This window comes from Tetrao urogallus (assembly GCF_951394365.1).
Source record: "Tetrao urogallus genome assembly, chromosome: 1".
NCBI classification, from domain to species: domain Eukaryota; kingdom Metazoa; phylum Chordata; class Aves; order Galliformes; family Phasianidae; genus Tetrao; species Tetrao urogallus.
The window spans coordinates 65,515,362-65,543,059 of NC_136813.1; the positions used below are offsets into that span (position 1 = coordinate 65,515,362).

Sequence of the window (27,698 nt, forward strand, 5' to 3'; positions counted from 1 at the left end):
ATGACATCAGGAGGAATTCCAAACCTAATACAACAGCAATGCATAAAAGATGTCTTCAGGAAACTTTCTGGTCGTCCAAAAGCCTTTGAGCCTGTGACCGACATCAAGACGCCACTCCTCATATTTGCCGAGGCCTCGGTAACCACAGGGAGTCTGCTGGGAATGGCACTTAGGAAAAGAGAATGTGTTGTGTGCCACTTGGGAAAATGGTGTTGGCTCCAGAAATGTAGGGATGAGATAGCTGAGGGGAGAAATCATTCCCATGGGGACCCGCTGCCACCTGATCAGTTGGGTCTGGGCGCATTCCTCCATGGCTCCACCTCTCTTATCTCCTGGGGTGGTGCTTCCCGCATCACTGATAAGTTAGGCTCCATTTGCATCTGGATGGATGAGCCAGACAGCTCCACTCCTCCAGCTGATGGCTCAGCATTGTTCTGCTATCTCTGAAAGGGCACAGGCTTACCTTCTGTCCCCTGGTCTCCCCTGGCCAAAATAAGACTAAAGGTGGAGAAATGGGTAGGCCAGGTGATGCAAGTCATCGTTTACATGGGTCACAGGCAGCTAGTCCGGAAAACAGACTTCTCTCAAATTGTCTGATTGAACGCACTGAATTAAACTCAGAGCAGTTGTCCCAAACCTGCAGTTAATTTGAGGTTTGCTTCTGACTTGGGCCTGAAGAAGGGCTTGTGTGCCTGAAAGCTGCGAACACTGAAGGCACTGTTACTGATACTGCCGCCATTGTGGCTGTAATTCTGCAGCTGCCACAGGACGTATCAATGCTCTTTCTTTTTCCCAAGGCAAGCAAAATGCAAATCCAGGCCACACGGGGTACAAAGAGCAGGAAAGCAAGGCATTAGGAAACATTTCTTGGCCATGCTCCATTGGAAGAATGCTCACCCTTTCTGAGGCACCCTGTTCCTCACTGGCGGAGTGGAGAGTTGCAGAGGCCCGGCCTGACACTTGAGCTTTGTGAGGTGGCTGGGATGGCAGGAACTAGTGCTAGCAGGTGCTGTGCTGACATAGGAGCCGGGAGGCACATGTGGCAGTGTGAGCGGTGTTTGAGAAACCATCTGCAGCGAGAGAGGCCACACCGTGTGCTCGGTTATAGCACTCCATTCTGCGATGCTTTTACTTGGGTTTGCCCCCAGTACACAAGAAACGATGCTTAAAGAAGCCTGCCCAATAAATCTTAATAAGTAAAGGGTACCTTTGATAGTTCTGTGACAGAAACTGGTCTTCTAGGGCTAAATGCTTTGATACAACTTCATGGTAACTTGGTGCAATCCTTTTTAGAAAAGATCTCCCCCATTTAGGACTCCTAATCCATTCTGCGTTCACTTCCTTGACAGCGTGCTAGCAAGGTGTGTTAGACTTGAGATACCATATAAAATAATCAGTGGGCACAAGTTTGCTGCTTACCAGCCTTGTGCTGCCTTCTCTCAAGGAGGCAAAGCAGGTAAATGCTGAGCTTTGGCAAATGTTCAAATCATATGAGCGCTTACAGACATGGTTGTGATCACCCAGAGCAGTACATGGCTGTGAGCTCTCAGCATGCTCACCTACCTGCTGCTTGCTGACAGATGAAAGCTTGATCCAGGCAGGAAAGCTCATTCCATGAATTATGTTTGGCTGAAAACAAACATGTGGCAATGTCCACTTCTCATCTTGCTTTCCCCAGCTATATACTAAGAAAAGTAAATAAAGAAAAGACAGAGATGGCTCTAAAAATGAAGAAACAGCAGGGTTGGGCTCATGAAAAAGAAGAAAGAACTGCAGCCTCTCAGGAAGCTGCACATGCAAGAACTGCTTTCTTTTTACAAGCCATGAAGTTGTCTACCACCCTCTCTTGTTGGGTGGGGCTACTTTTTCCCCTTGTGGGATCTCTATGCCTTGTGCTATTAGTGGTTGTGATGATGCACCACTCCCATGCAGCTGGATTACAGTGAGTGCAAGGAGCCCTACCAGGTGCAGCAACAGGCGGGCTCACCAAGCACCTCTGAGCCACTGGCTGGTGAGAAGCCACAGGGGTGCTGTGTGCCCCCTAGCACTCATCGTGTGGTAAACATTGTGGTTGCAGTGCAGCAGTGGGAAGTGGCCAGCTCCTTTGGCATCTCTCTTCCACTCCTGCTAAACCTGAGGCCAAGTCAGTCTTCATGAAGTCACTCATGAGTGAATGAAGCCACAAATTCCTCGGTTTTGTCTTTCAGCAAGCCTGGGTTAGCAATTACAGAAAAGTCAAAGGAGCACTGTGCCACATAACTAGAGGTCTAAGTTCAAAATATTTGATGCTTTGGCAGAAGGGAGAATTGGTGTTGTAACCTGGAGCGTGCATCATCTGTTAATTTTCACCCAAGGTGTGTGTCAATACGCAGCCCGTTTAGATGTTCTCTAACCATGCTGGCAAAGGCCGAGGTCAGTGAGGAGCACAGAGGCTTGCTAGTGGGGCAGGGCTGTGAGCATCTCCTGCTGGCAAAGGCAGTGAGCTGTTGATTGGCCGTGCATCCAATGGCCTCACTTGTGTGCACCTGGAGAGCAGCACACATGGCTGAGCTTTGTGAAAAGTGACAGCTGAGTTTCAACTTACCTCTGTACTTGGTACTGGTGAGGCTTCACCTCGAGTACCGTGTTCAGTTTTGGGCCTTTCGCTACAAGAAAGACATCAAGACCTTGGAGAGTATCCAGAGAAGGGTAACGAAGCTGTGAGGAGTCTGGAGCACAAATCTTATGGGATAAAGGAACTGGGATTGTTCAGTCTGGAGAAGAGGAGGCTCAGGGGAGACTTTATCACTGTCCACAACTACTTGAAGGGAGGTTGTAATGAGATGGGAGTTGACCTCTTCAACCAGGTAACAGCAATAGGGTGAGAGGGAATGATGGCCTCAGATTGTGCCATGGGAGATTCAGGTTGGATAATGAGAAAATTTTCATCTAAGAAGAGTGGTGAGGTAGATGGTGCAGGGAAGTGGTGCAGCCACTGTCCCTGAGGGTGTTGAAGAGCCGTGGGGGTATGGCACTGAGGGACGTGGTCAGTGGGCATGGGCTGATGGTTGGACTAAGTGATCTCAGAGGTCTTTTCCAACCATGATACTATGATTAAATTCTCAATGATTTTTTATTTTTATTTTTATCTTTTAACTTTCTTTGTGAAATACACAAAACCCAGAGCTACTGTGGCACTTCTTTTTCCTGGATGTTTGTTTTCTGTGCTGGCAGTAAGTAATAACTTGCATTGGGTCACAGAATCACAGAATGGCCTGAGCTGGAAGGGACCTCAAGGATCATGAATCTCCAACCCCCCTGCCACAGGCAGGGCCACCAACCTCCCCATTTAATACTAACCAGGCTGCCCAGGGCCCCATCCAACCTGGCCTTGAACACCTCCAGGGACGGGGCCTCCACAACCTCTCTGGGCAGCCTGTTCCAGCACCTCACCACTCTCTATAAAGACCTTCCCCCTGACATCCAACCTAAATCTTCCCTCCCTCAACTTCAAACCATTTCCCCTTGTCCTGCAGTTATCTACCCTTTCAAAGAGTTGATTCCCCTCCTGTCTGTAGGCTCCCTTTAGGTACTGAAAGGCTGCAATGAGGTCACCCCACAGCCTTCTTTTCTCCAGGCTGAGCAAGCCCAGCTCCCTCAGCCTGTCGTCGTAGGGGAGGATTCGGTCATTCTGCGAACGAGGTGAGAGCACTGAGTGAAACGCACTGCTCTGTGCGCAGACCCGGCTCAGGGCCACGAGAGCCCGGCTGCCCGCCTCGTGTCTCAGTGGCTCCGGAAGTAGCACTGCGACTACGTGACCCCGCGCCGTGCCGCCGTCGGCTCCCTGCCCGGCTCGGCCCCCGCCCCGCAGTGCCCCGGGGAGGGCCGCCAGCCGGGCCCGGCCCCGCGCCGCTGCCCCTCGGCCGCGGGCTGGCGTGGCCGCCTCCCCCGCCTCCCGCCGTATAAGAGCGGTGGCGTCGGGCCGGGCGCGGCGGTGCGGGCCGGCAGCAGGTAGGCGCGCTGTTACCGCTGGGATCGACTCTTTCTTTCTTTCAGGTACGACTCGCAACGCCCGGCGAGAGCTGCGGCGCCGAGAGGCGCGGCAGGGCGACCGGGGAGGGCCGGGCACAGACCTGGGCCGAGCGGCTCCCGTGCTGGCCGTGACGGCTTCGCGGTGGAGAACCGCGTGTGCCCGGCCGCGCTGCCCTCCCGCTGCCCGCAGATGTGTACAGCTGTGCTTTTCCCTCAGGCATGTCCTCCGTTAAGATCGAGTGTATCGGGAGTGACCGATACAGGCTCGGGGAGTCTCCGGTGTGGGATGAGAAGGAGAACTCGCTACTGTACGTGGACATCACGGGCAGGAAGGTGTGCCGCTGGGATGCAGCCAGCAGGCAGGTGCAGGCTGTGTCCGTGGGTAAGGAGCTGCTGTGATGCTTGGTGATGTTAGTTCTTTAAGTTCTGTACAGAGAGAGTGGTGAGGTGCTGGAACAGGCTGCCCAGAGAGGTTGTGGATGCCCCGTCCCTGGAGGTGTTCAAGGCCAGGTTGGATGGGGCCCTGGGCAGCCTGGTCTAGTATTAAACGGGGAGGTTGGTGGCCCTACATGTGGCAGGGGGTTGGAGATTCGTGATCCTTGAGGTCCCTTCCAACCCTGGCTATTCTGTAATTCTGTGATGTGCAATGGTTGGTTGTGTTCAATGGTTTAGGGCTTTGTTCCAGAAAAGAAGAGGCGTGCTAGCGCTAATAAACAGTTGCACATTAACTTCTGGAAGTGATAATGTAAATTTCTGTGGGTCTGTCTCAGGGCAGCTCCTGACATTTTTTAGCTTGGGTTTTAATGCTATGTCAGTAACTCATGGTGAAAGACACTTGATTTGCCTACCCAACACCTCATTGGCCTGGATTTTCTGACCCTAAAATCAGCATAGCTACCAGCTTCAAGATGAGAGGAGGAGTTACGCTAATTTGGAAGCATTATTTCCCAAACTCCCTTCCCCTGACCTGGCTGCAGCAGTGCCACTGCCCACTGTCTGCATTCCTGGCTTGGGCCACACAGGTGGTGTGACTGGAGAATCATAGAGCTGTTGGAGTTGGAAGGGACCCTTAAAGGTCCAACCCCCCTGCAATGAACAAGGACACCTACAGTTACATCAGAGTGGTCAGAGCTCCATCCAGACTGACCTTGAATGGATGGGGCATCCACCACTTCTCTGGACAACCTGTTCCAGTGCCTCACCACCCTTACTGTAAATAAACTTCTTCCTTATACACAACCCAAATCTCTTTTAGTTTGAAACCATTTCCCCTTGTCCCATCACAGCAGACCCTGCTAAAGAGTCTGTCCCCTTCTTTCTTATAGTCCCCATTTAGATACAGAAAGGCTGCTCTCATGTCTCCTGATCAGCTTCTGCAAACGTAGGAGGGATAGCAGCTAAAGTAGCTGCTCTTCAGGTTTGTTTGTTTGTATTTTTAACTTCCTTCCATTTCCTCTGTTTAGTAGTAAGATAGTTATAATGAATAGCTGTGCCTTTGAGAATACCACAGTGTATAGACAGAAAAAAAAAAATGAACACTCAGAGAGTGCCACATAGTTAAAACAGTAGGTTGATGTCCAAAGTGGAAAATGAGAGAGAAATGATGCATTACTGAGGCTCACAGAGAATTATGGTACCCTATAGTTAGCAACAGCTTTAGATGCTCTTTTCTGCTCATCAGGCAGAAGACTGCTATGGCCTTACAGCCACCTTCCTGTGCAGCTCAGAATGGTGTTGCAAAGAAGGGCAGTTCCAATGGGTGCTCCTCAGCAAAGCCCTCTAGGTGGCTGTGGCCAAGCCAGATGTGAGGGGTGGTATGGTTGCTTACACTGTGTTTAAGTGGAGCAGTGTGGTGGCTGCTTCCATCTTTCCGGCCTGCTGTACCTTTTTCCTGCAGTGCTTTACCAGGAAGAAGAAAGCGGCATCCACTTTGCCAGCACAGCTGAGCCAGGACTACCTGCAGCTTCAGCAGTGTGCTCACGTACCTGAGTAGGACAGTTAGCCAAACTGAACCTGGAATGAGTGCTGCTGCTCAGAGTTTTGTGGCTGGTGGCACTGTGACCCTGCAGCTTGGGGAGACGAGGGTGCCATATTGATACAGTGCTGTCTTTGTTGCACGTGTACATCCTCAGCAGGGCCCAGCAGAGCTCCTGGCAGCCCTGGTTCAGTGCAGCAAGTCATATGAAAAGGTGAATGTGCCCTCTTTGCAAATAGAGGCATGGAGAAAGCAAGGGTCTGGGAAGCACTGGGTTGGCTGGAACACTTCACACCCTAAAGATCTGCCCTCGTGTTGCTCCCCATTCCCCATGCACACATGCAGTTGGGCAGTGCCTGCATTGTGTTTCTTGTGTGGTGGTGTCTCTGGTGGGGCTACAAACCAAAGGGTGCCACGAACTGGTGGCCACCAGGGAGCAGCTCCTTTTGGCAGCATGGATGGCTTATGGTGGTTGAATTAGCAAAACTATATCTCTGCAAAGCTATAAATATGGCAGATGTTTTAGTTAGTTAGAGAGTTGGTGATCAGTCCCATGCATATTCCTAAGTCTCTTCTGTTAAATCCTATCTCAGATTTTATTGCTTTATTTAAAGTTGCTCTCTTTTATGTTGCATCTGATTGGAGGCTTTTACAGAGATGTTGTCTTCACACTGATTTTTTTATTTAACTACTGTATACTAATCTGCCATTACTGGCACTTTCCTCCCTTCCTGTTTCTAGATGCTCCAGTGAGCTCTGTGGCTCTTCGGAAGTCGGGGGATTATGTCATCACGCTGGGAACCAAGTTTGCTGCTTTGAAATGGAAAGAGCAATTGGTAACCCCCATTGCTCAGGTGGACAGAGATAAAGCAAAGAACCGATTCAACGATGGGAAAGTAGATCCTGCAGGGAGGTATTTTGCAGGTATGCTGCACCTGGTTCCTTTCTGTGGCTGCTCAGTCCTTGCCATGCTCCTCCTCTGTGGTTTTACTGCCAGCATGCAGCAGTCAGTTGGAGATGTAGCGTTGGTTTATAGTTAGTATTAAAAATAGTTTACATGTATTTTTATATATAGTTTATAGTAAGGATTTTTTTGTCTTCCACTATTCAGTCCCATTTAGAAATGTATTTGGATCACCTGGCCACCACCTAATCAGGATTCTTTTTGTAAAAAGAGAGCTACTATTCAGGGTCTGCCTAGTTTAAGACACCTTGTCTTCACCCTGCTGGTGTGCTCATTTTGAATGACGAAGTGCCAGTGGAAGCACTGGAGCACAGAGAGGAGAAGGCTCAGGGGTGTCTCACCCATGGCTGTAAGAAGCTGGTGGGGTGCTGGTTAAGGAGGGGGATCTGGAATTCTGCTCAGTGGTACTCAGGACAAGAGGTTGTAGACTGACATTAAGGAAATCGTGTGTAAATGTAAGAGAACTCTGTTGCTGGTCATCTGTTAGGATGGTCGGGCAGTGGAGCAGGTTTCCCACAGCAGCTATGCTGTCTCCATCTGTGGAGATATTGAAGACCAGACTGACCTTGGTCTTGAGGAACATGCTCTGAGCAGGGGTGAGACTAGATGGCAGCCAGAGGTATCTTCCTGTCTCAGCCATCTCCTGGTTCTCTCCTGGCTTTAAAAGCACTGCTCTGTGTGCCTGCTGTGCAGTTAGGTCTTCAGGTTTACCTTAGCTTGCTTTTCTGCATCCTCTCAAGAACCACTGTCAGCTGACAACGTAGAGCCACAAAGATGAGATTTGTTTTTATAAGACAGTTTCTGAGGGAAAGTATTTCCTATGCTTCTTCAATACCAAATGTTAAGGTATGTTGGAAATAAAATGTTGCCAACACCTTTCTTTATTTTTGAAAGTAAAAGCATTTTGGAGAAGTTTGACTGCATGCCATTTCAGCAGTCAAAACAAAGGCTCTGTTTTGTCATCTGCTAGATGCAGGCACTTCTGAAATCTGCCTTCCTCTGTTGTTCTTCCCTGAATTTCTGAAGCCCCTCCGCTGCTCCCTTCTCCTACTGGCAGCGTGGGCATCATCACAGCGAGGGGCTGCCACCAAACCCCGTTCATTCCCTTTGAACCTGCTTTCTGCCCTATGGCCCTGCACAGGTACGATGGCTGAAGAGATTCGACCCGCAGTGCTGGAGCCTCGCCAGGGCTCCCTGTACATGCTCTGCCCTGACCACTCTGTGGTGAAGCACTTTGATCAGGTGGACATTTCCAATGGGCTGGACTGGTCGCTGGATCACAAAACCTTCTTTTACATTGACAGCTTGACCTACTCAGTGGATGCCTTTGATTATGATCTCCAAACTGGAAAAATTGGTACGAAATGTGGTATTTTAGAATAGTCATTTGTGCCTGAAGATTGGCGTGCTAGTTTTCATTCTGGTTTTTACCAAGATAATGAATTATGTTCTGAGCTTCACGTGCACTTCTTCAGAATCCTTCTTAGAACAAAGCAGCAGAAGCCGTATTAAAACAAACCTGTGCCCCCATGGGTCCATATCTCAAACAAATCAGAGGCAGTTGCTAACATAAAATATCACAGTTGCACGGTGGAGTTTGAGTAGTAATCTGGACTCCTGTTATTAAACATGATCTGATCTGATTTTCCTGCATAAAAAGGGCAGGGTTCCTTGTATGCTTAGATTTCTGTGGCTGCATGAGGCTAGCTTTTCAAAACTGCTGCTAGGCTTCTCTAGATTATTTTTCACCCTATTTTGGTTTTTAAATCCCAAGCAGACAGATCTTAGCAACAGCTGGAAAACAGTAACTCAAAAGTCTTCTTCCTTCACTCATTTAAAACAAAGCAAAACAAGCCCATAAGGGCTCTTACATGCTTGGGCAAATTAAACATTTGAGTGACTTGGACTAAGAAATTGCTTTTGAATGCACAGACTGCAGGATTTTGCCTTAAAAGAATCCTGTCAATTTGAAATGTTGTTAATTTTAAAACATTTTAAATCATTTTAGGTGTAGCATCTTGTCCTGATGTTTTTGCTATGTTTTTGGTTTATGATTTATTTTTTTTTCCTTTAGGAAATGGTGTGGTTCTCCCTTCTTCCCCCTGCTTATTTTTCTGTGGGCAATCTGATAATCCCTAGAGCAGAAAGGGAACTCATTAAAAGCATTGCAACATATGAGAAACATTGAAGTTGTCAGAGCATAAAATAAACAATGTTGGAAAGTTGGTTTTAATTTTCTTTAATAACAGTGGATAGAAGTTCAGATAGAACTATTTGTTTTTAAGTTGACAGTGTGCCTTTGAAGTTATTGCTTTTCCTAAATCTCTGTTTATATAAACTCTCAGTTTATGTAGCTGAAGGTCAGTTTTGTGTTGTAACACTGATAATTGGCATATTTCAGCAGGCTGATGAAAATCTCCAGTTCTCTGACTGGAAGCAAGCCATACTTGAAAGAATTCAGTCTGCTTTCAGAATACATAGTTCATGTTCTGAATATATATATATAATATTCATATATGTATTTATTTTAAAAATCACTAGGTTATATTCTAAATCATTAGTTTCTATTCTAAATATAGAGCATGAGTGATACACTGGAAGAGAGCATCTCTTAGTTGTACTTCTTCTACCTTGCAGGCAACCGTAGGAGTATATACAAAGTGGAAAAAGAGGAGAACATTCCTGATGGGATGTGCATTGATACAGAAGGCAAACTCTGGGTAGCTTGCTACAATGGTGGGAGAGTGATTCGCCTTGATCCTGAGACAGGTGAGTCCTTGCAAAGTCTGCATTTAAAAAAAAACAAGTAGTTTTTCTTCTCCCCTCAACACAGAAATGGTACAACTGTTATTCTTAAGTCTTTTTTTTGTTTGTTTGGTTTTTAGCAAGTGTCTTTTATTACTTCTAGAAGTTAGCTTTGTAAATAAGTTTCCATTGTTCCCAGTCTCTGCTGTGTTGGAAAAGGTGAAGCTGCAGTGAGGAACTACTGTTACACGTGTGAATTGTTTGAGTTAAAATAGAACATTTGAACAGAACATGAGAACAGTTAAATCAGTTTGGAAGGACCTACGAAGATCATCAAATCCAACTGCCTGATTGCTTCAGGACTAATCAAAAGTTAAAACATATTATTGAGGGCATTGTCCAAATGCAACTCGAATGCTGGCAGGTGTGGGGCTCCAAGCACCTCTCTGTTCCTGTTTCTGACCACCTAAATGGTAAATACATGTTTCCTAATGCCCAGTCTGAACCTTCCCTTATGCAGCTTTGTGCTGTTCTGTCCTGCTATCTGTTCCCAGGAGCAAAGCCTGGCATCTCCCTCTGCTTTCCCAACTCAGGGAGCTGCAGGGAGCAGTGAGATGCAGCACCCAGCACTCTTTATTGAATTTCATGCCACTGCTGATTGCCCAGTGCTCTAGTCTATCTACATTCCCCTGCAAGGCCAGTTCCACACTTAGTATGGCATGGCAGGTACCTGTTCATCTCATAGCTGGGCTACTTGTTCAGAAGGATGCAGTGAGGGATGATATTAAAGGCCTTACTAGAATCAAGAAAGATTACATCCACTTCGTCCACCAAGCGGGTGACCTTACTGTATAAAGATATCAGATTGCTAAGACAGGACTTTCTCTTGATGAATTCATGTGGATTATGCCTGATAATAGCTTTGTTCTTTAGGCACCTTTTTATAGCACCCAGAACGATCTCTATAATTTTTCTGGGTACTGAGTTTAGGCTAACAGCTCTGTGGTTTTGTATGTCTTCTTTTATACTCTTCTTGTAGCTGGGTGTAACATCAGCTGGCTTCCAGTCAATGGCAGTCTCACCAGGCTTCCTCAGTCTTGGGTGAACTGTTCAGAGTCATCAGCTATAACGTGCTGTCTCCTTCTGCACTCTGAAGTCCATTCCTGTCAGGCCCCATAGATTTCTGAACATTCAACTGTTACAAATGGTCCCTTACAATTTCAGTGGCCAGAAATGGAAAGTCAGCACTCTCCCAGTCATGGTCTTCCAACTCAGAGGATTGGGCAGCTCAAGATCTGTCATTAATATTAAAATATATATTAACATTAATATTGAAAACAGGCAAGAAAGGTACTAAACATGACTCTGACTTTTCCTGATCCCTGCATGCTAGCTGACCATCTGCACAATGCAGTGTTTTCCTTAGGCCTCTTCTCGCTCTTGACATATTTAGAACAGCTTATTTTGTTGTCAGACATCACGCCAGCCAGTATGACTTGTTGACACAATGGGATTGCCTGCTCTTGGGCTCTTGAAAGGTGGTTCTTAAAAATCAGCCAGCTTTCCCAGACCCCTGAACACTCCAGAGCTGATTCCCAGGGCGCCAACTCTGCTGGCCCTTTTTCTTCTTACACCAAAAGTGTTCAACTCAGCTAATTCGTTATCACAGTGGCCAAGATGGCCACCTACCATCTCTACCTACCATCAGCCTTCTCAGTTCTCAACAACAGGTTCAGTAGGGCTCCTTTCCTAGTTGGCTCACTAAGTACTTGTAACAGGAAGTGATCTTCAGCTTTCTTTTGGAATTTTGCAGACTTGCATGTCATGGCAGTGTGTTATTTCCAGCTGGTGTCTGGGAAGTTGAAATTTGCCATAGGGATGAGGCCAGTGGATCCAAAGATTTCTCCTAGCTGCCTTTGGAGCAGCTCATCTGTGTTACCACTCTTGGTGGGTAGGCAATAGCTAATCATCCATCATGACATCCTCTTGCATCCACCAAAGATTTACCATCCTCTTGCATCCTCTAAATTGAACATCAGTATTCACCTTTACAGGTAATAGGTGATGTGGAAAATTATTGATAAGCCATGAAATGGTAATGGTGATTTAAGCCTTTTTTTTTTTTTTTTTTTTTTTTTTGTCTTGCTTTTTTAACATGGTGTTTTGTTTTGGACACCCTGCTGAAATTAATACAAGTTTCACATGACACTGATGCCAGCAACATTTTTTTTTTTATTGTTGAACATTATTTGCATGATAAATTTTGCAACTGAAATCACAAAAAAATATTTAATGAGTCCCACAGCATTTTATCATTCCCACAGTAATGTCTTGGGTGTGCCCATTGTCTGAGTCTGCCATGTGTTGCTACTCCCATTTCATCTTTGGTGGTCTGCCAGGCATGATTTTGTCTGGGTATAAACTCTGGAAAAGCACTTGAGAAAGAATGAACCACACTGTCTGCAAGGGGCCAGTGAGTGAGAATGAGAACTTGTTTTTGACAAGTCTCAGACAGCACAGGTTTGCATGATGCAGTGCAGGATCTGCTGTGCTGGTCCTGCTCTAACAGAAGTCATGGGGTTTTATAGGGCTGCAGACTAAGGGATGCCAGCATCCCTTGATGTGGGCCTGTTCTGCAGCGTGCTGCAGAGCCTGACTGTGCACCAAGTAGGCTGCCACCTCTCTACTGACTCCTCCAGGGTCTTAACTAAGGTTCAGATAGCCTCTTTCCTTCTCTTTCTTATTTATATCCATCCAAGGCTCTGCCAACCTGTGGGACTTCCTCCTGTCCTGCAGAATACAACCCCAGAAGGACGAAGCTCCAGCTGGGAGATCCCAGCAGCTCTGGGCAAGAAAACTTGTTGGTTTGGCATCTTTTCTAAATGTAGCTTCTGAGGTTCAGGGTGAAGCAGGTTTTCAGGTTGAGGCTTCTTTAGCCTAGGTAGCTGCTGCCCTTGGATTCAGAATGTGCTACAGGGAAAGGCTGTGCTGACTGATCCCACTGGCTTTCCAAGGGCTCAGAAGGGATGTCCAACTTGTGTGTGTGCCAACTCGTGTCTTACCTTCCAGTCATTTAGTGATCTGGTTTTATGAAACCATGCCTTTTAATGGGAAATCAGTTGTTTTCCAATTCTTCCTCATCAATCATTTTTAATATCCCTTGATTGCACAGGGTCTCTGAAAGGCTTGTTGAAGTGTTTCTCATCTAGAGATACCAAACTTTGAAAAATACTTTTTTGGGTGGAATTCAGAGCATCCAGGTGTGGATTTTCTCACATCTCCAGGAAGATGTTGCTCATCTCAGAGTTTTGTAAACGGTATCATCCAGGCTGTTCCCCACTGGGACCACTTTGCTGATGCACTCGGGGCCTCTTCCCTTATCTCATGGGCTCATGCCTCTTCTTTGATGCATGTTTTCACCCTCTGAATGCCCTTCCCTCTCCTTTTTGCTCAGGCTTTGTGTCAGACCGTTTTTTTTCGGGTGGCCTCTGGAGTGTTTTACAAGACACCACGTAACCCATAGCCATGTAATCTCTCCACTTCCAGCTGACTGAGTAACCACTGCTGGAGCCAGTTGGCAGGATCATTGCCTTGGAACTCATTTTGGTCCTTCACAGAATCACAGAACTGTAGGGGTTGGAAGGGACCTCCAGAGATCATCGAGTCCAACCCCCCTGCCAAAGCAGGTTCCTACAGCAGGTCGCACAGGTCGGCATCCAGGCAGGTCTTGAACATCTCCAGAGAAGGAGACTCCACCACCTCCCTGGGCAGCCTGTTCCAGTGCTCCGTCACCTCACTGTAAAGAAGTTCTTGCGCACGTTTGTGCAGAACTTCCTATGCTGCAGTTTCCGGCCGTTTCCCCTTGTCCTGTCTCCACACACTGCTGAAAACAGTCTGGCCTCGCCATTCTGCCCCCCACACCTTAGATATTTATAGACCTGGATCAGGTCCCCTCTCAGTCTTCTCTTCTCAATGCTGAACAGACCCAGTTCACTCAGCCTTTTCTTATAGGAGAGATGCTCCAGGCCCTTCACCATCTTCGTGGCCCTCCTTGTCACTCCCAGGTAACACAGAGGGCTTCTTCTCACCCAATTTTCTAAATATTTAGATAAATTTGCTTTTCTCAGGAAAAAAAAAAAAAAAAGGAGGTAACCACATTTGTATATAACCTGAGCACCATTACACTGATAATGTTTTTTTTTTTTTTTAACTTTTATTTTGATTTTTACTTTAATCACTGTGGGTCAGTGTCAAAGAAGCTTGTTATGCAATATAAGGAATCTCAGAGTCAAACTCCACTGTCCGTTTCATACAAGAGGTTCTTTCACCATTGTTAGCTTGCTATTTTCTTTCATTTATTTTGGAAATGAAAGTAAGACAGTATGAAAGTATCCAGCTCTTGTGTGAGGGCATTTAGCAAAACAAAAACAAACCCACACATCCCTCTCAGTCCCAAGGTTTGGGTAGATGGGTTACGTTCGTGCTAGCAAGTAAGATGAGCCCCTTAGTCCTGTACCGTGTGCCATGCTGTAACTTAGACTGCACAGCCAGTGTATCTTCTCACACCAAAATAGAGTCCATACAATCCCTGGGGAGCAGCAACCCCAACCAGGTGTGTCTGAGCCAAAACTGTGGTAGAACTGTACCTATAGCTTCATTAACGTAGAATCACAGAATCCTTTGAGTTGAAGGGACCTTTAGTGGTCATCTAGTTCAACTCTGTAGCAATGAACAGGGACACCTACAGCTACATCTTTCTTTTCCACTGTGCCTGTGCCCTGCTCAGTATTGCGGAACAGGTGAAGCCATTTGGTGTGTGCTTCTGTCAGTTCTTCACAGTTCTGATACTGCACTGCAGGAGACCAAAGCACAACTTGTTGGGTGAGGCAAAAGGTTTTAGAGGACATAATGAATGAGACAAAAGTGCTTTGATAAACACATCCTAGGAAACGTCACCCTACCCTGAAGCTGACCAAAAAGTTCTCAGAGGTGTCCAGCAGTCCTAGTTCTCAATTTTTTTTTCATCCTTTTGTAAAGTTCCCAATATCAAGGTTGTTATTCTGCTGTTTCAGCACATCACTGAACAGTGTGTTACTGTAAGGGAACCAAGTCTTGTGCACACATAACGGAAGACCCAGGGAAATCACGTATTTTGTAAGGGATTCGTATGTATTTCTAGAAAGTGAAAGTCAGTTGTAGATAAACAAGACGGGCATGATGGCTACAAGCCATTATTATATTGCCCAGAATTTGGAGGAGTTGTAGAAAAATCTGCTTTGAAGTGTCTCAGCAATCTTCTGGTTAACACCAGAGGCAATCTGTTTACTTCTTCTGTCATTAGGATGATAGTTATTTCTTGGCGTAATAAATGCATAATATTTATGGTAGCCCTGAGTTTTTTTGTAAACTTCAGACGTGTCCCATGATCTCTATTTTATGCAAGCATTATTTGAAAGGTTATTAAAATTTCAGGAAAATCTTCTAGGAATTAATCTTCCTTAACTTCAGGCAGTGGCGGTGTAGCGAGAGCTGCACGAGCTCTGCTCGCTCCAGGCTTCCTTTGTAGTTAAAACAGAGAAGTCAGCAGGTCTGGGGCGGGTTTCATGTGACCTGTTTTAGGGAGGAATTAAATCCCATTTCCATTGCCTATATGGCAGCCTAGATGATGAGCTCAGATGGGGATGTCTGTGCTGTGGATGTTAGCATTTAATTAGAGGACATGCTCTAATTTGGGATTTGGGTCGCGATTCATTTGTGATAACTGAGATTGAAACTTGTCAAATAACACCTGATCGGCAGCAGTGTGGTTAACAGAAACCTGCCTTCTGTGTCCCAGGGTTCTATGAGTGTCCTGACAGAGCGTGGGACCTCCCAGGGCCCCCCTGTTTGCTTCTGTGGAGCGCCTGACTCCACAGGGCTTATTTGCAATAATTTGTTTAAATTTTTTGCTGTAAGTAGACAAACAAGAAACTGCATGCATGCTTTTCTCCAGGAAAAAGAATCCAGACGGTGAAGCTTCCTGCTGACAAGACAACTTCCTGCTGCTTTGGAGGAAGGGATTATTCAGAGATGTATGTGACTTCAGCCAGCGATGGGATGGATAGAGAGCGGCTCTCACAGCAGCCGCAGGCTGGTGGGGTTTTCAAGGTGAATGGTTCATTTTCCTTTCATTTTACAAGGCCATTTTTCTCCTCCTGCACTGAGACAACACAACAGTTGGAGTGGTGGGAAGCGGGAGGAGGGTGGTTGTTAGAATGCCATTCGTACATGTGAAGTTCATATTTTTGGTTCCTGTTGCAGGAGGAGAAACTTAAATGTATTCTATGATTTGAAAATGTTTCTTTATTTAAACTTTGTTACTGGTGACATCCATACTAACAAATAAAATGGTTCAGGAAATGTTCTGTAGACCCTGTAATACATGGCATATTGTAGCTGACAGTGCAAATTTCCCATGCCCTCACCTCTTCTTACTGCTCCCCTCCCAGGAGGGAGTTTTCTATTTATTACAGGAAGATGTTTTGTACCCTAAACAATGGCAGATAAAAACATCTGCTTTTATTTACTCTCTAGATGATTGTAACTAAATTCTCTCTTTAAAAAATACCTCACCTGAGGATTGTGTTTTAAAGACCCCACACTTCTGTATAGGTGGGGGGAATTACAGAACTATGGCTTGGCAGCATCTGAGAAGAGGCTTTTGGGGAATGGATGATGGACTGAGGAGTGGCCTCTGGCCTGTGATTGCTTAGTGTGTAAAGAGTGTGGGTTGAAATTCCAGCCTGTGTTAACTGGATACACAATGCAGTAGTATGTCAGGTTGGACACCATCCTTTTCTAAATTAAAGCAGTCCTGATTGTGAAAGAAGAGTGTTTGGCAGTGGTGACATAACTGCATTTTTCTTTTTTTTCTCCTCTCTTTTTTTTGGTAGATTACTGGGCTTGGGGTGAAAGGAATCCCACCATACCCATTTGCGGGTTAGATGTGCACTCTTCAGAATGGATTCAAGAAAACTGATTCAAGCAAGATGAATCAGAAGGTCTTATCTGGGTGTTCAGCATCTTTTGCCTTGAAACCATAACACAATTACAATATCTCTTCAAAAAAGGATGAAAAACTAATAAAATACACGGAATATTTTTAGACTGAAGTATCAGATGGTATATTTTGTTGTAATAAAAGATTCTCGCCCTAGTAAACTATTGGATGTTGTAACTTTCTTCTCTAGTGAAATAATTTGTTTCCAGAGCGACCTGGACAGGCTGGAGAAGTGGGCCCATGTGAACATAATGAGGTTCAATAAGGCCAAGTGCAGGGTGCTGCGCTTGGGTTGGGGCAATCCTAGGTATTTATACAAACTGGGGGAAGATCTTCTTGAGAGCAGCCCTGTGGAGAAGGACTTGGGGATCCTGGTGGACAACAAGCTGGACATGAGCCAGCAGTGTGTGCTTGCAGCCCGAAAGGCCAACTGTGTTCTGGGCTGAATTAAAAGGGTGGCAAACAGGGAGAGGGAGGTGATTGTCCCGTTCTACTCAGCTCTTGTGAGGCCCCATCTGCAGTGCTGTGTGGGGCCCCCAGCACAAGAAAGACATGGATCTATTGGAATGGGTCCAGAGGAAGGCCACAAAAGATGATCAGAGGGCTGGAGCACCTCTCCTGTGAGGAAAGGTTGAGGGAACTGGGCTTATTTAGCTTGGAGAAGAGAAGGCTCTGAGGAGACCTCATTGTGGCCTTTCAGCACTCGAAGGGAGCGTATAAACAGGAGGGGGAATGGCTGTTTACGAGGGTGGACAGTGATAGGACAAGGGGAATGGTTTTAAACTGAGACAGGGGAGGTTTAGGTTAGATATTAGGAGGAAGTTATTCACACAGGGTGGTGACACACTGGAACAGGTTGCCCAAGGAGGCTGTGGATGCCCCATCCCTGGAGGCATTCAAGGCCAGGCTGGATGTGGCTCTGGGCACCTGGTCTGGTGGCTGGTGACCCTGCATATAGCAGGGGGGTTAAACTAGATGACCATTGTGGTCCTTTTCAACCCAGGCCACTCTGACTCATGACTGTAACTCTGAGCGTTTTTTCTTTTTGTTGTTTATTCTCCTGCCTCATTTGCAGTTTGCTTTATGTGTACAGGAGAGGTGCAGTGAGAGCACTCTCACTAGTGTGCGAGGTCCTCTTGGACTTGGGTTTGTCATTGCCAGCCAAGAGGCACAAAGAAACGCCAGGCCTGAACCCCCCCATCCTCTGCTCCATGTGCGGGGGGCTGCAGACAGGCACGTTGGGCACACACCTCTGTACTCACTGCTCTGGGAAGGTGGGCAGGCACAGGAAACTTACTGAGAGAGTATAGGAAGAAATGCCAGCTCTTCTTTTCCCAGGATCACATGCTGCACTTCTTCCAGCCGGTTTCGCAGGCACCGAGTGGTGAGGAAGAGCCCACTCTGCTGACAGAGCTGTGCTTACCACGCTGCCAAAACCTGGCTGCACTCCAACAGCCCTCAATGCCAAAGCAAGAGCTGCCTCCAGCATCCTGGGAAATGGGATGTATTCCAACTGGAGCTTCCTGACAGAGCGTGGGCCTACAAATGGTCCGAGCAATTGCCACTGCCCAGCCTTTCCCTCCTACCTGCTGACTCCCTCCATGGGGAAGGCTTCCTGGCTTTTGTTCAGTCTCTGCCTTGTTAATGGCACTTACTTGATTTCGTGTTGGGTTGAGCAAGAGCCCAATGACTGGAGAAACTGTATCAAGAGGAGCAGCTGCTGTGCCCTGAGGGGTTTTTCATCCTCGTGACCAAAATCTATAGTCATAGGTGAAGCCTATTTATTCCCAACCAAGCTGGGGAAATCTCAAATAATCCTTTGCAGGTATAAGAGCTCTGCCAGAATTAAAGCAGGCAGCACTGTGTGCTGGGGGAGCTGCAGCTCTGCCCAGCTGAAGGGAAGGGACCATCTCAGTCCTACAGAAGGGTGAACCCTCGAGAAGGCCTCCCCTGGTTTTTGGACAACAGCATTGAGTGGACTTCTGCTGGGGTGAGTGGCTGTCTGGAGTGTGTTAGTGACTGTTTTCATGAGCTCTAACCAAGTTGTTTGTCACCAGGACAGCGCTGCTGGCTGCAGGAGGGGACTGTGTGGCTGAAGAAAGATTTTAAGGGCTGGGGATGGTCAAATTACATGCAAAGCAAAGTTTCCAGAGGGAGCAAAGTTGAAGTGTGCTGTAAGGAGAAGAAGCTATGCAAGGGTAATTCAGGGTCTGGTGAAAAAAGGAGCAGAGCAACAGATTTGCTGAACGCTTGCATAGTCGAAGTAACAAATTCAGTGCTATTGTCTGAGTGCATGCCTGTAGGTAATATGAGAGAAATAGCAGTATTTAAATACTGCATTAATATGCATGGTGCGCTAGTGCCTCGCTACACTCCCCCAGCTGCACTGTTGGGAAGAGCAGGGGCCTATAAGAAGCAGCACCAGAGCAGATCAGCAGGGCTGGAGCCCAGCAGGAAGCACTGCAAAGGAGCAGGAACCCCAGACACAGCTACAGGTGCAGGTACAGGGGAGTGTGGCCAACTTTGCTTTGCATTTGTGCTTTGCAAACTGACAGAGTTAGAGGCAGATGAAAGTGCATGGTGGAGCTTGCTGCAGGTTTGCACCACTTGTGCCCAGAGACTGCAAAGCCTCTGAGATGGCTTCTGGGAAGGCAGAAATGGACTGGGGGCAGATCTCTGTTGGGGTCCAGGTGCGCCAGTGAGTACATCATTTCTGGGGTGGTGTGAGGATGTCTTCAGTGCTGTAGGCCTGGGGGTCCCTGGGCAGTGGGACAGCAGGAGCCTCCAGTTGCACCCAAGCTGCTTGCTGGCCTGGCAGTGTGAACAATTTGCTTGGTACTGTGTCAAGGAAAAGGTTTCCTGTCTTTGCATGACTTGGCTTGTGTGTGGTGGGGGAGATCAAGTCACCAGGACAAAAGAGCTGAGCGGGAAATAAGGTTTTCTCCATTAAAATTCCTTTAGGAAAAATGCTAATGGGAAATTTATATATATATATATAAATGATATATAGAATGATATATATATATATATATAATTCTACACTAAATCTTCTTCAGAGGTATAATTTTAGGTGGAAAGAAAGCATGAAGCAAAATGAGTAGTGCCGCAAGGTAGATATTAGGAAAAATTCCTTCTCAGAAGAATTGGTGAGGCAGTGGCACAGGCTGCCAGGGAGGTGGATGGAGTCATCATCCCCAGGGGTGTGGATATGGCACTGAGGGGCATGGTTAGCAGGCATGGTGGGGATGAGCTGGTACTTGGACTGGATGATCACTGAACTCTTTTCCAACCTTAATTTTATGATTCTGTGGTAGAGGTGGAAGCTCCGTGCTGTTCTGCAGCCTGGGGCTTGTCCTCAGCCCAGGCACAGCTGTGAGAGCATGGCAGGAGCTGGGGCTGGGAGTGCTACTGCCTTTGGTGAGGAACGTTAGAGCTGGTCTCTGGCTTAGGGCTCTAAAATTGTTATCTCTGGGTTTGAAACAATGATGACTGTGGTCTAACTCAGTTATTTACTTATCTGGGTGAATCATTTGAGCATCGACTGGAAGTGTTTGTTACGTTCTTACATAGGTAAGGAAATGCATTGTTCCCGTGTGCCAGATCAGGACAGGCCCTGCCAGGGGCCAAGATATCATGGGTGGCCCTGGCTGTCTCCCAGTGGAGCTCTGTCCCTGCCACTTTCCTGTCTGCTCCTCACATCATTATCACCTTTGAATCATAAAATACCCCTACGCCTGACTCCACACAGGACCACCCTTGCTCTGCAGGGCGGGTTGGGTGGCAAGAGGCACTCAGCATCACACACCTGCACTTCCGTAGACCAAAAAATGTCCAATGTCAGACAAGGCGGGAAAAAATGAAGTCTGGGAAGCCACCCCAACACACCTTTTGGTCACCTGAAATACTCATTTGCACCTAAATTGGGGTGGATGGGGCTGGCCCCAGGGCACGTGTGTGGTGCAGTATCTCTCTTCCTCTCCTGCTCTCATGACACAAGAAAACACTGAGCAAGGACTTTTCCCATTCTATGTTGTGCTGCTCTGTCCGCAGCCTCACCTGCTGACTGCATGGAAAGCACGGCCGGCTTCCTGCCCACTGCTGATAGCATCAGCTCTTACTCATTTTTAATCAGCTCTGAAAGCAGCAGCCAGTTTCATGCTGGAAAAGAGGCATTGGCCCCAGTCCTGCAATCCTTTCCTCAGCAGGTGTGTTGTTTTGATTACCCATGGAGTTTCACATTGGTGCCCTACAGCTTGATGGAAGGGCTCAGCTGCTTGGCCCGAGGAAGATGGGGCTTACAGTTCCTTGCTGAACACGGCTGCCGTTGTGCTGTACCTGCATTAAGGCTTCAGCTGGCTGTCGTCTTGTGCAGAGCTTTGGCTTGAAATTAAAAAATGAAATGATGTCTGCTGACAGGGGAGGGAGTAAAACAGAAAAGGACCCTTGTAAGGCCAGTTACTGACTTGAATTGGCTTTGCTTTTCATTTTCATGTGGATGTTTTGACATTAGTTCTTTATTCCTAAGAGGAAATAACGTGTACAGCCTCACTCTCATAATGGGTTCAGGAGGCTGAAATGCTGATGACATTCTGCAGAGGGGACACAGCCAGAGTGATTGGGATGTTTTTAGCCTCTTGTATTCCTTTTGGGGAGAATATGGCAGGATTTGGTGGATTCTGCTTGGAAGCATTTCTTTTTTCTTGCATGCTCATTGCTGACATGTTAGTGCTGTGGGCAGCAGCTGTGAGGTGCTGCACAAAATGGGGTTTTAGGAGGTTCTTTTTTTCTGGCATCTCACAGTGTATTTGGATTTTACTTTAGACATCATGTTGCCTGCATCTTTCTTCAGAGAAGTATAGTGCCAAAGCAGAGACCCAGAGATGCTCTGTATATGTTGCAAACAGAAGGCATATGGACATGGCAGTTGGGCAAAGAACCAATGAAGTCAAATAACTACCAGTCCCATACCCTAAAGCGTACATACAAAATCACTTCTTAGTAATTCGTGTGTTGGCCCTGCACTCTCAGCATCTTCTTCGGACACTGTTTCTGGGGAGAGAAGGTTATATTCCAGGGCAAAACCAACTGTTTTGACCTCACCTTGGGACCGAAGAGTGAGAACAGTCCCTGCCTCCAAAATGTGGGCATTTTTGCTTGTGATGATTACTGGCTCTTCCCACTTAACTTCGAAGCTATTATTGCTAATGAATTATCAGCAAATCTTATCCTCAGCTCACCTGCTGGGAAACAATGCCTGCAAAACAATAGTAGGCTATAGGAAGAGTGTTGTGTCAGGGGCTGGCCGGCTCCCAGGGCACATCTCTCATCTCTGACGGGTGGATGCAGCAGTGGCACCTCTGTCAGCGCTGACTGTGGGAGCCAAGGCCCCCTCTGTTTTGCAATAGCTGTGTAAAGGAGGTGATTGCTCAAACCAGAGCAGGTAGGATAAAACCTGAGACCACGGAAATGTCACAGGAGCCTCCTATATTACTCCACTGTTTGGGATTTGAGGGACTTTCCACTTTTAAGCACTGTCAGGATGAAAAATCCACACACTGGGAGCTTTTCATTAAATCAGTTCCTGACTCTCTTCCTCTCAGGCCATGTCCTCTTCCATCAGAATTGAATCTGTTGTGAAGGAGAAGAACCGGATGGGAGAATGCCCGGTCTGGGAAGAACGGGAGAACGCGCTCGTCTATGTCGACATTAATGGCCAGAAAGTCTGCCGCTGGAGCGCGCTCAGCCACGAGGTGCAGTGCGTGTCTGTGGGTAAGGGCACAACTGCCGTGGGTATTCACTTGTCTCAGGAGTCTCCTCTGTGTCTGCAGAGGGAAAGGCTTGGTCCTAAGGGCTGTGCATGCCCTGAAAGTGGGGATATTTGGAGGATGTGGAGATGGCAAGATGTGGTCCTCGAGGATGTCGCAGAGGTGACTGAAGAAATGTTGCCTTTGCTCTGTTTGCACCAGCTGGGCCTTTCTCGAGCCAGCAGTGCTCTTAGAGAGGTGGGGGAGATCAGGGCTGCTGATGAGCCCAGAAGTGCCCATCTTTTCCTGTTCCCTCTCACCCACAGATGCCCGTGTCAGCTCTGTGGCCCTGCGGCAGCGTGGGGGCTATGTCATCACCCTGGGGACCAGGTTTGCCTTTCTGGACTGGGACACCCAGAAGGTCACCACCATCCTCGAGCTTGAGCAGGATAAACCCAACAACAGGTTCAATGATGGCAAAGTGGATCCCAAGGGGAGGTACTTTGCTGGTAAGTCCCCAGCAGAATTTTCCTCTGGAGCAAAGAGGAACCAATGACAGTGTGTTTTATGTAGTGCATTTTATTCCATGTCAACTCCTTTGTTGACTTCCCCACAAAAACCACTGTCGCCAGTGTGGGTGATCTTGTGAGTGCTGTGCTCAGCTGCTGCTTCAGCCTCCGATCACCCAGCAGAGGAGAACATGCAATCCTGAATCCTTTGATTTAGATGAGGGCAGGCATTGCCCACAAAGACTGTCAGGCAGGAAGGCTCTGCTTCTGCTTGGCAGAAGGCATTTCCCCAAAACCTGCAGCATGTGGGAAATGACAGTGGCAGAAAGCCTCTGGCTGCCACTGGTCACAATGCAGCCAGGGTGCCCCTGTGCTTGTTTTCCTCTCAAGCACAGCCATCCACAGCAGGAGCAGAGAGTGACTGATGAGAGAGGAAATGGCCCCACACTTTATCTGCTAGCCAGCCATTTCATCTTCTTTTGTATTTGCTAAAATCAGCAAATACCTTTGGCTCTCAGTTATACTTTAGGGATGATGTGTCACTGGACTTAAGAGTGAGAATAGAGAGAAATTAAAGAAAATCTGCTTTGTACACCTGCTCCTAGCTGTGCAGAGTGGATCAGTGATTTCAAAAGCAGGTATGGCCAAATGTTGTAAAAGTAACTCAGAAATCTTACAAGATATGAGACCAATTGAAACAGATTGCCGCAGCTGAAAGAAAATGTAAATACTCCTTATTGGATGCTTACCATCCTTCATCGCTGAACTCTCTCTTTGGAAAAGGGTGAATCAGAACTAAACAATGAGTGCAATACTGAATAATAATTTGATTTTTAAAGAATCTCAACTCTGTTATTCTTTACTGTTTTTCGAGGTAGCCATATGATTTACAGCACCTATATTTTGAGGTAACAGTGCATTTGAATAATAAAAGAAGCCCACAAAAAAAGAAGAGCATATGACACTTGCCTGCATCCTTTTTTTTCTTTGAGGGCTGTAAGCAAAACCTCAGCCTTTGGTGTCTTGTGGCTTTCTTCTCAATCTTGCTGCCTAAGACTGAAAGCTCACAGAGATGCAGAAACTTGTCCTGCCATTGGCCAGGATCACTTCTCAAGAAGAGCTCCTCTTCTCTGTCTCACCACTCTGACAGCACCCAGTTTGTCCCATTCTCACTGCCACGAGGAGAGGATTTTTCTCTTCTTCTACCACCCTGCTGTTTCCCACATGGCTTTTACCACCCGCTGGTGTATAGGAACGTCTCCAGGCCCATTTCTACAAACTCTCCATCCTCACAATGTCTCCACAGTTCAGCTGCTTTGTCACCAAGTGTTACCTTGGGTTGGAGATGTTCTCATTATTTGAGACAACCTGGGAAATATATACTATTGGACTAGAGTATTCAATATCCAATGAATAATAGCTGAAGTCACAAAAGCTTAAAGGAGTGTGACAACAACGCCTGTTGCTAGGACTTCTTGCTAAAAGTTAAAGGAAGCTCCTGGCCAAGCAAGTTCCTGTGGGAACAAGCTTTTCCATCCTAAGCAACACTTCTCCTGCTTTCATTTCAGGCACGATGGCTGAAGAGACAGCACCAGGGGTCCGAGCAAGACAGCAAGGAGCTCTCTATACTCTTTTCCCTGACCTATCAGTAATAAAACAGTTAGACCAAGTGGATATCTCCAATGGTCTGGACTGGTCCCTGGACCACAGGACCTTCTTTCACATTGACAGCCTGGCGTACGCTGTGCATGCCTTCAGCTATGACGTGTGCACTGGAAAGATTGGTACACACACTTTTTCGAGTTCTCAAGGAGTGTTTTTGCTCTTTCTGCAGCAAGGCTGGGGAGTGTAATATGTTGCGGTTTATCCGATCTCGTATCTTGTGGTTACAGCTTCTTTGCAGGCTGACCGTGATTTTTCTCAAGTTTGGTTATACGGCAGGTGCATTTGGTGAACTATCTTTTGACAGTCCTTTGACTTTAGCACTTTCAGCTGGATAGATGGGTTGTGTTTAGAGCTGTCCCCAGGGAACTGCAGGGATGAAGCCGTTTATCCTGGGAATTAGTTTATGCTAACTAGGGTGCTGTTTATTCTCGACTGCCATCTACTGGAATGCTTCAATTATATTCACTTCATAAATGTGAATGCAGAATTAGCATGGAAGTATGTCACAGAAATGTATTTTAAAAAAACAAATTATCATTGCTACTGAAGTTTCTCATTTGTGAAGGTAAAGTTATCTAAAGATGTTGGATAAAATTGGCATAAAGTCATTTTCTAGACAAATATTTTTTATGCAGAAAGGGAATTCAAATACAAACTTGACTGATAGAACCTCAGTCAAAACTGTGAAGTATTTTTGGGCTGTATCAACCCGTTATGCTCCATGGGAGTTGGAACAGCTGAACTTTCATCCCCTGTGCTCGGGTCAGTGTGACCTTGGTGTAATCGTGGGTGAAAAGCTTACAAAATAATTGCAATTGCTCACATTGCTGCTTTCTCTGCTGTCTAAGTTTTAGGAGAAAGGATTTCTAAAACAGAACATATTCTCCTCAAAATATGAAATCCCAACGATCCTGTGCCACTGCCTACCTGCTTGGTGCAGGCCCTGTGCTGTAGCCCATGTGGTTCCCAAGCCTAATGAAAATGGGGGGCTTTGCTGGCCCTCAAAATAAGTGCAATTCTTGATCTTTACCTGAGAGAGAGAGATAATTGCTGATATTTAAACTCAGGGGTGCCTTGCTCATAATGAGACACTCCTGGAGAGCTGTCTCGTGCCTCTCCTGCAGCCTGCCCCAGACTGCTGTACCACTTGGAGGAGGAGGAGCGGATGCCCGACGGGATGTGCATTGATGCAGAGGGGAAGCTCTGGGTGGCCTGCATTGATGGAGGAAGAGTGATCCGCATTGATCCAGAGACAGGTGAGGCCTGCTCCGGCTGAGTCCTGCTTGTGGGACAGCCTGCCTGAGCAGCCAGGCTTCCAAGGGGAACTCAGGAGGAGACCACTGCCTGAGCTTGGCTCCACTGCAAGGGCAGTGCCTTCTGAGTAAACACCCATAGCTCTGATGCCATCGCTCGTGCTGATTTCATATATGCATCCTCCCTGTAAAAAGGGAATTGGAAACTCTCATATTTTTCCCAGGAAAAAGAATCCAAACTGTGAGGCTGCCGACTTCAAGGATCACCTCCTGCTGCTTTGGAGGAAAGGACTACGCGGAGATGTACGTGACGTCTGCCTATGATGGGCTGGACGAGGCCACCCTCGCCAAGGAGCCTCAGGCAGGAGAGATATTCAAGGTGATGGGATTTGAGATCTTTCTGTAAATTAGACCTCTCAGGCCTGCAGCTCCTATGTTTGCCTGTTTATATAGTGTGTTCTGTAATACACTGTAAGAAAATAAGTCACCAGAGCAAAACTTTGCATCCCATTCCCCCAGATCGTGAGGGACTTTTTTTTTGGATGTTAAAAATGGGCTCCACATTTTAGATAATAAACAATCCATTTTTTTTTTTCCAGGGCTCTTGAATCCAAAGGTTTTTTTCTGCCTTCATTTTTCAGTCCATCTGCTCTACAATTGCATTTGCTATCATTCCCTGGAAGTTGACCATAGTGTAGAAGAGAAGGGCTATTAGTGAGGAAAATGGGAAAAAAAAAACCTACTCTGTATTATCAGTTTGGCAATAGATGAAGACATCTAGTTCTAGGAGGGATGGGGCTCTAATCTGGGATCTGAGTCCTTCTAATGGAAAGAAGGGCTTGGAAGAAGTTTCCTGTGGCTGAGAACTAGTACATCTCTCAAGCAGCAGAGTTTAGGAGGCCACAATTAATATCACAATTAAATATCAAAAGGTTATTATGAACCTTTTTTATCCCCTTTCCAGCTACAAAAGGGAATTGGTATTTTCCAAACTCACATGTGTTTTGTATGGGCAAAGCTGTTTAAAAATCGCTATGGCTTGTTTAGGTAAAACAATACTACATGTAATGCTTACTGATAATGTATAAATTACCAAAATTAGTAACCAGTGCTTTATAATCTTAAAGTTCTTCGTGCTCTAAGATTCTAAAGAGCTCCATGTAATGACTCTTTTTTGACTCTTCTTAAAACAAGAGACTCTTGATGTAGGGATAGGTTGCTATGATGTTTTTTTACACAGCATTTGAATGTTTTTATTGTGCTCAGTCATAATCTTTTTCCTTTCTTTTCTTTCTTTTTTTTTTTTTCTTTCTTTTTTTTTTTAAACAGATAACAGGCCTGGGTGTTAAAGGGATCCCACAGAATTTTTTTGCTGCTTAGAAGTCACCACTAAGTAACAAATGAGAAGTGCTTGCCTCTTGCAGTAATTCTGGGAAGGAGAAGTCCAATGAGCTACAGAATCCATCCTGCGAGGATTTCTAAACCCATGATTGAGAATGTGCTTGTTTGGAACGGAAGATATTCCTTCTTCTGTGGGCCCATGGCAGGTTACAATAGGTCAGAGAGGTAAAGTGTTACAACTTGACATCTTCCGTGACTTTACATAAACTTCTTTGAGCTTGAGCTTAGTTATTTTGAGCTTTCTGATCACCAGCTCTGGATTTTCATGTCTCTGTGGTTTCCAAAGCAGATCTGGCTCCTGGTCTGTCTCCTCATGAGACAATGATGTAAGAGAAATGATACAGCTGATTTTAATACACATTTTGAGAGTGATAACTGGAACAGGACTGCTC

At 46.4% G+C, this 27,698-nt stretch overlaps 2 protein-coding genes across 2 annotated transcripts; both read left to right on the plus strand.

Annotated features, from left to right (window-relative positions):
• Nucleotides 1–4,230: 4,230 nt before the first annotated feature.
• On the plus strand, nt 4,231–16,678 carry LOC306957517 (regucalcin; the record flags this gene model as incomplete). Its single annotated transcript, XM_079549009.1, has 6 exons — nt 4,231–4,393; nt 6,728–6,910; nt 8,092–8,307; nt 9,588–9,719; nt 15,688–15,842; nt 16,628–16,678. 6 exons carry the CDS (start codon nt 4,231–4,233, stop codon nt 16,676–16,678), a joined length of 900 nt encoding a protein of 299 aa, XP_079405135.1.
• Nucleotides 16,679–22,337: 5,659 nt separating this feature from the next.
• LOC306945829 (regucalcin-like) lies at nt 22,338–27,285 on the plus strand (the record flags this gene model as incomplete). The annotated part of the gene is made up of 6 exons (XM_079534653.1): nt 22,338–22,503; nt 22,805–22,987; nt 24,556–24,771; nt 25,777–25,908; nt 26,130–26,284; nt 27,235–27,285. The coding sequence occupies 6 exons, from the start codon at nt 22,338–22,340 to the stop codon at nt 27,283–27,285; spliced, it is 903 nt and encodes a 300-aa protein (XP_079390779.1).
• Between the last annotated feature and the right edge of the window lie 413 nt (nt 27,286–27,698).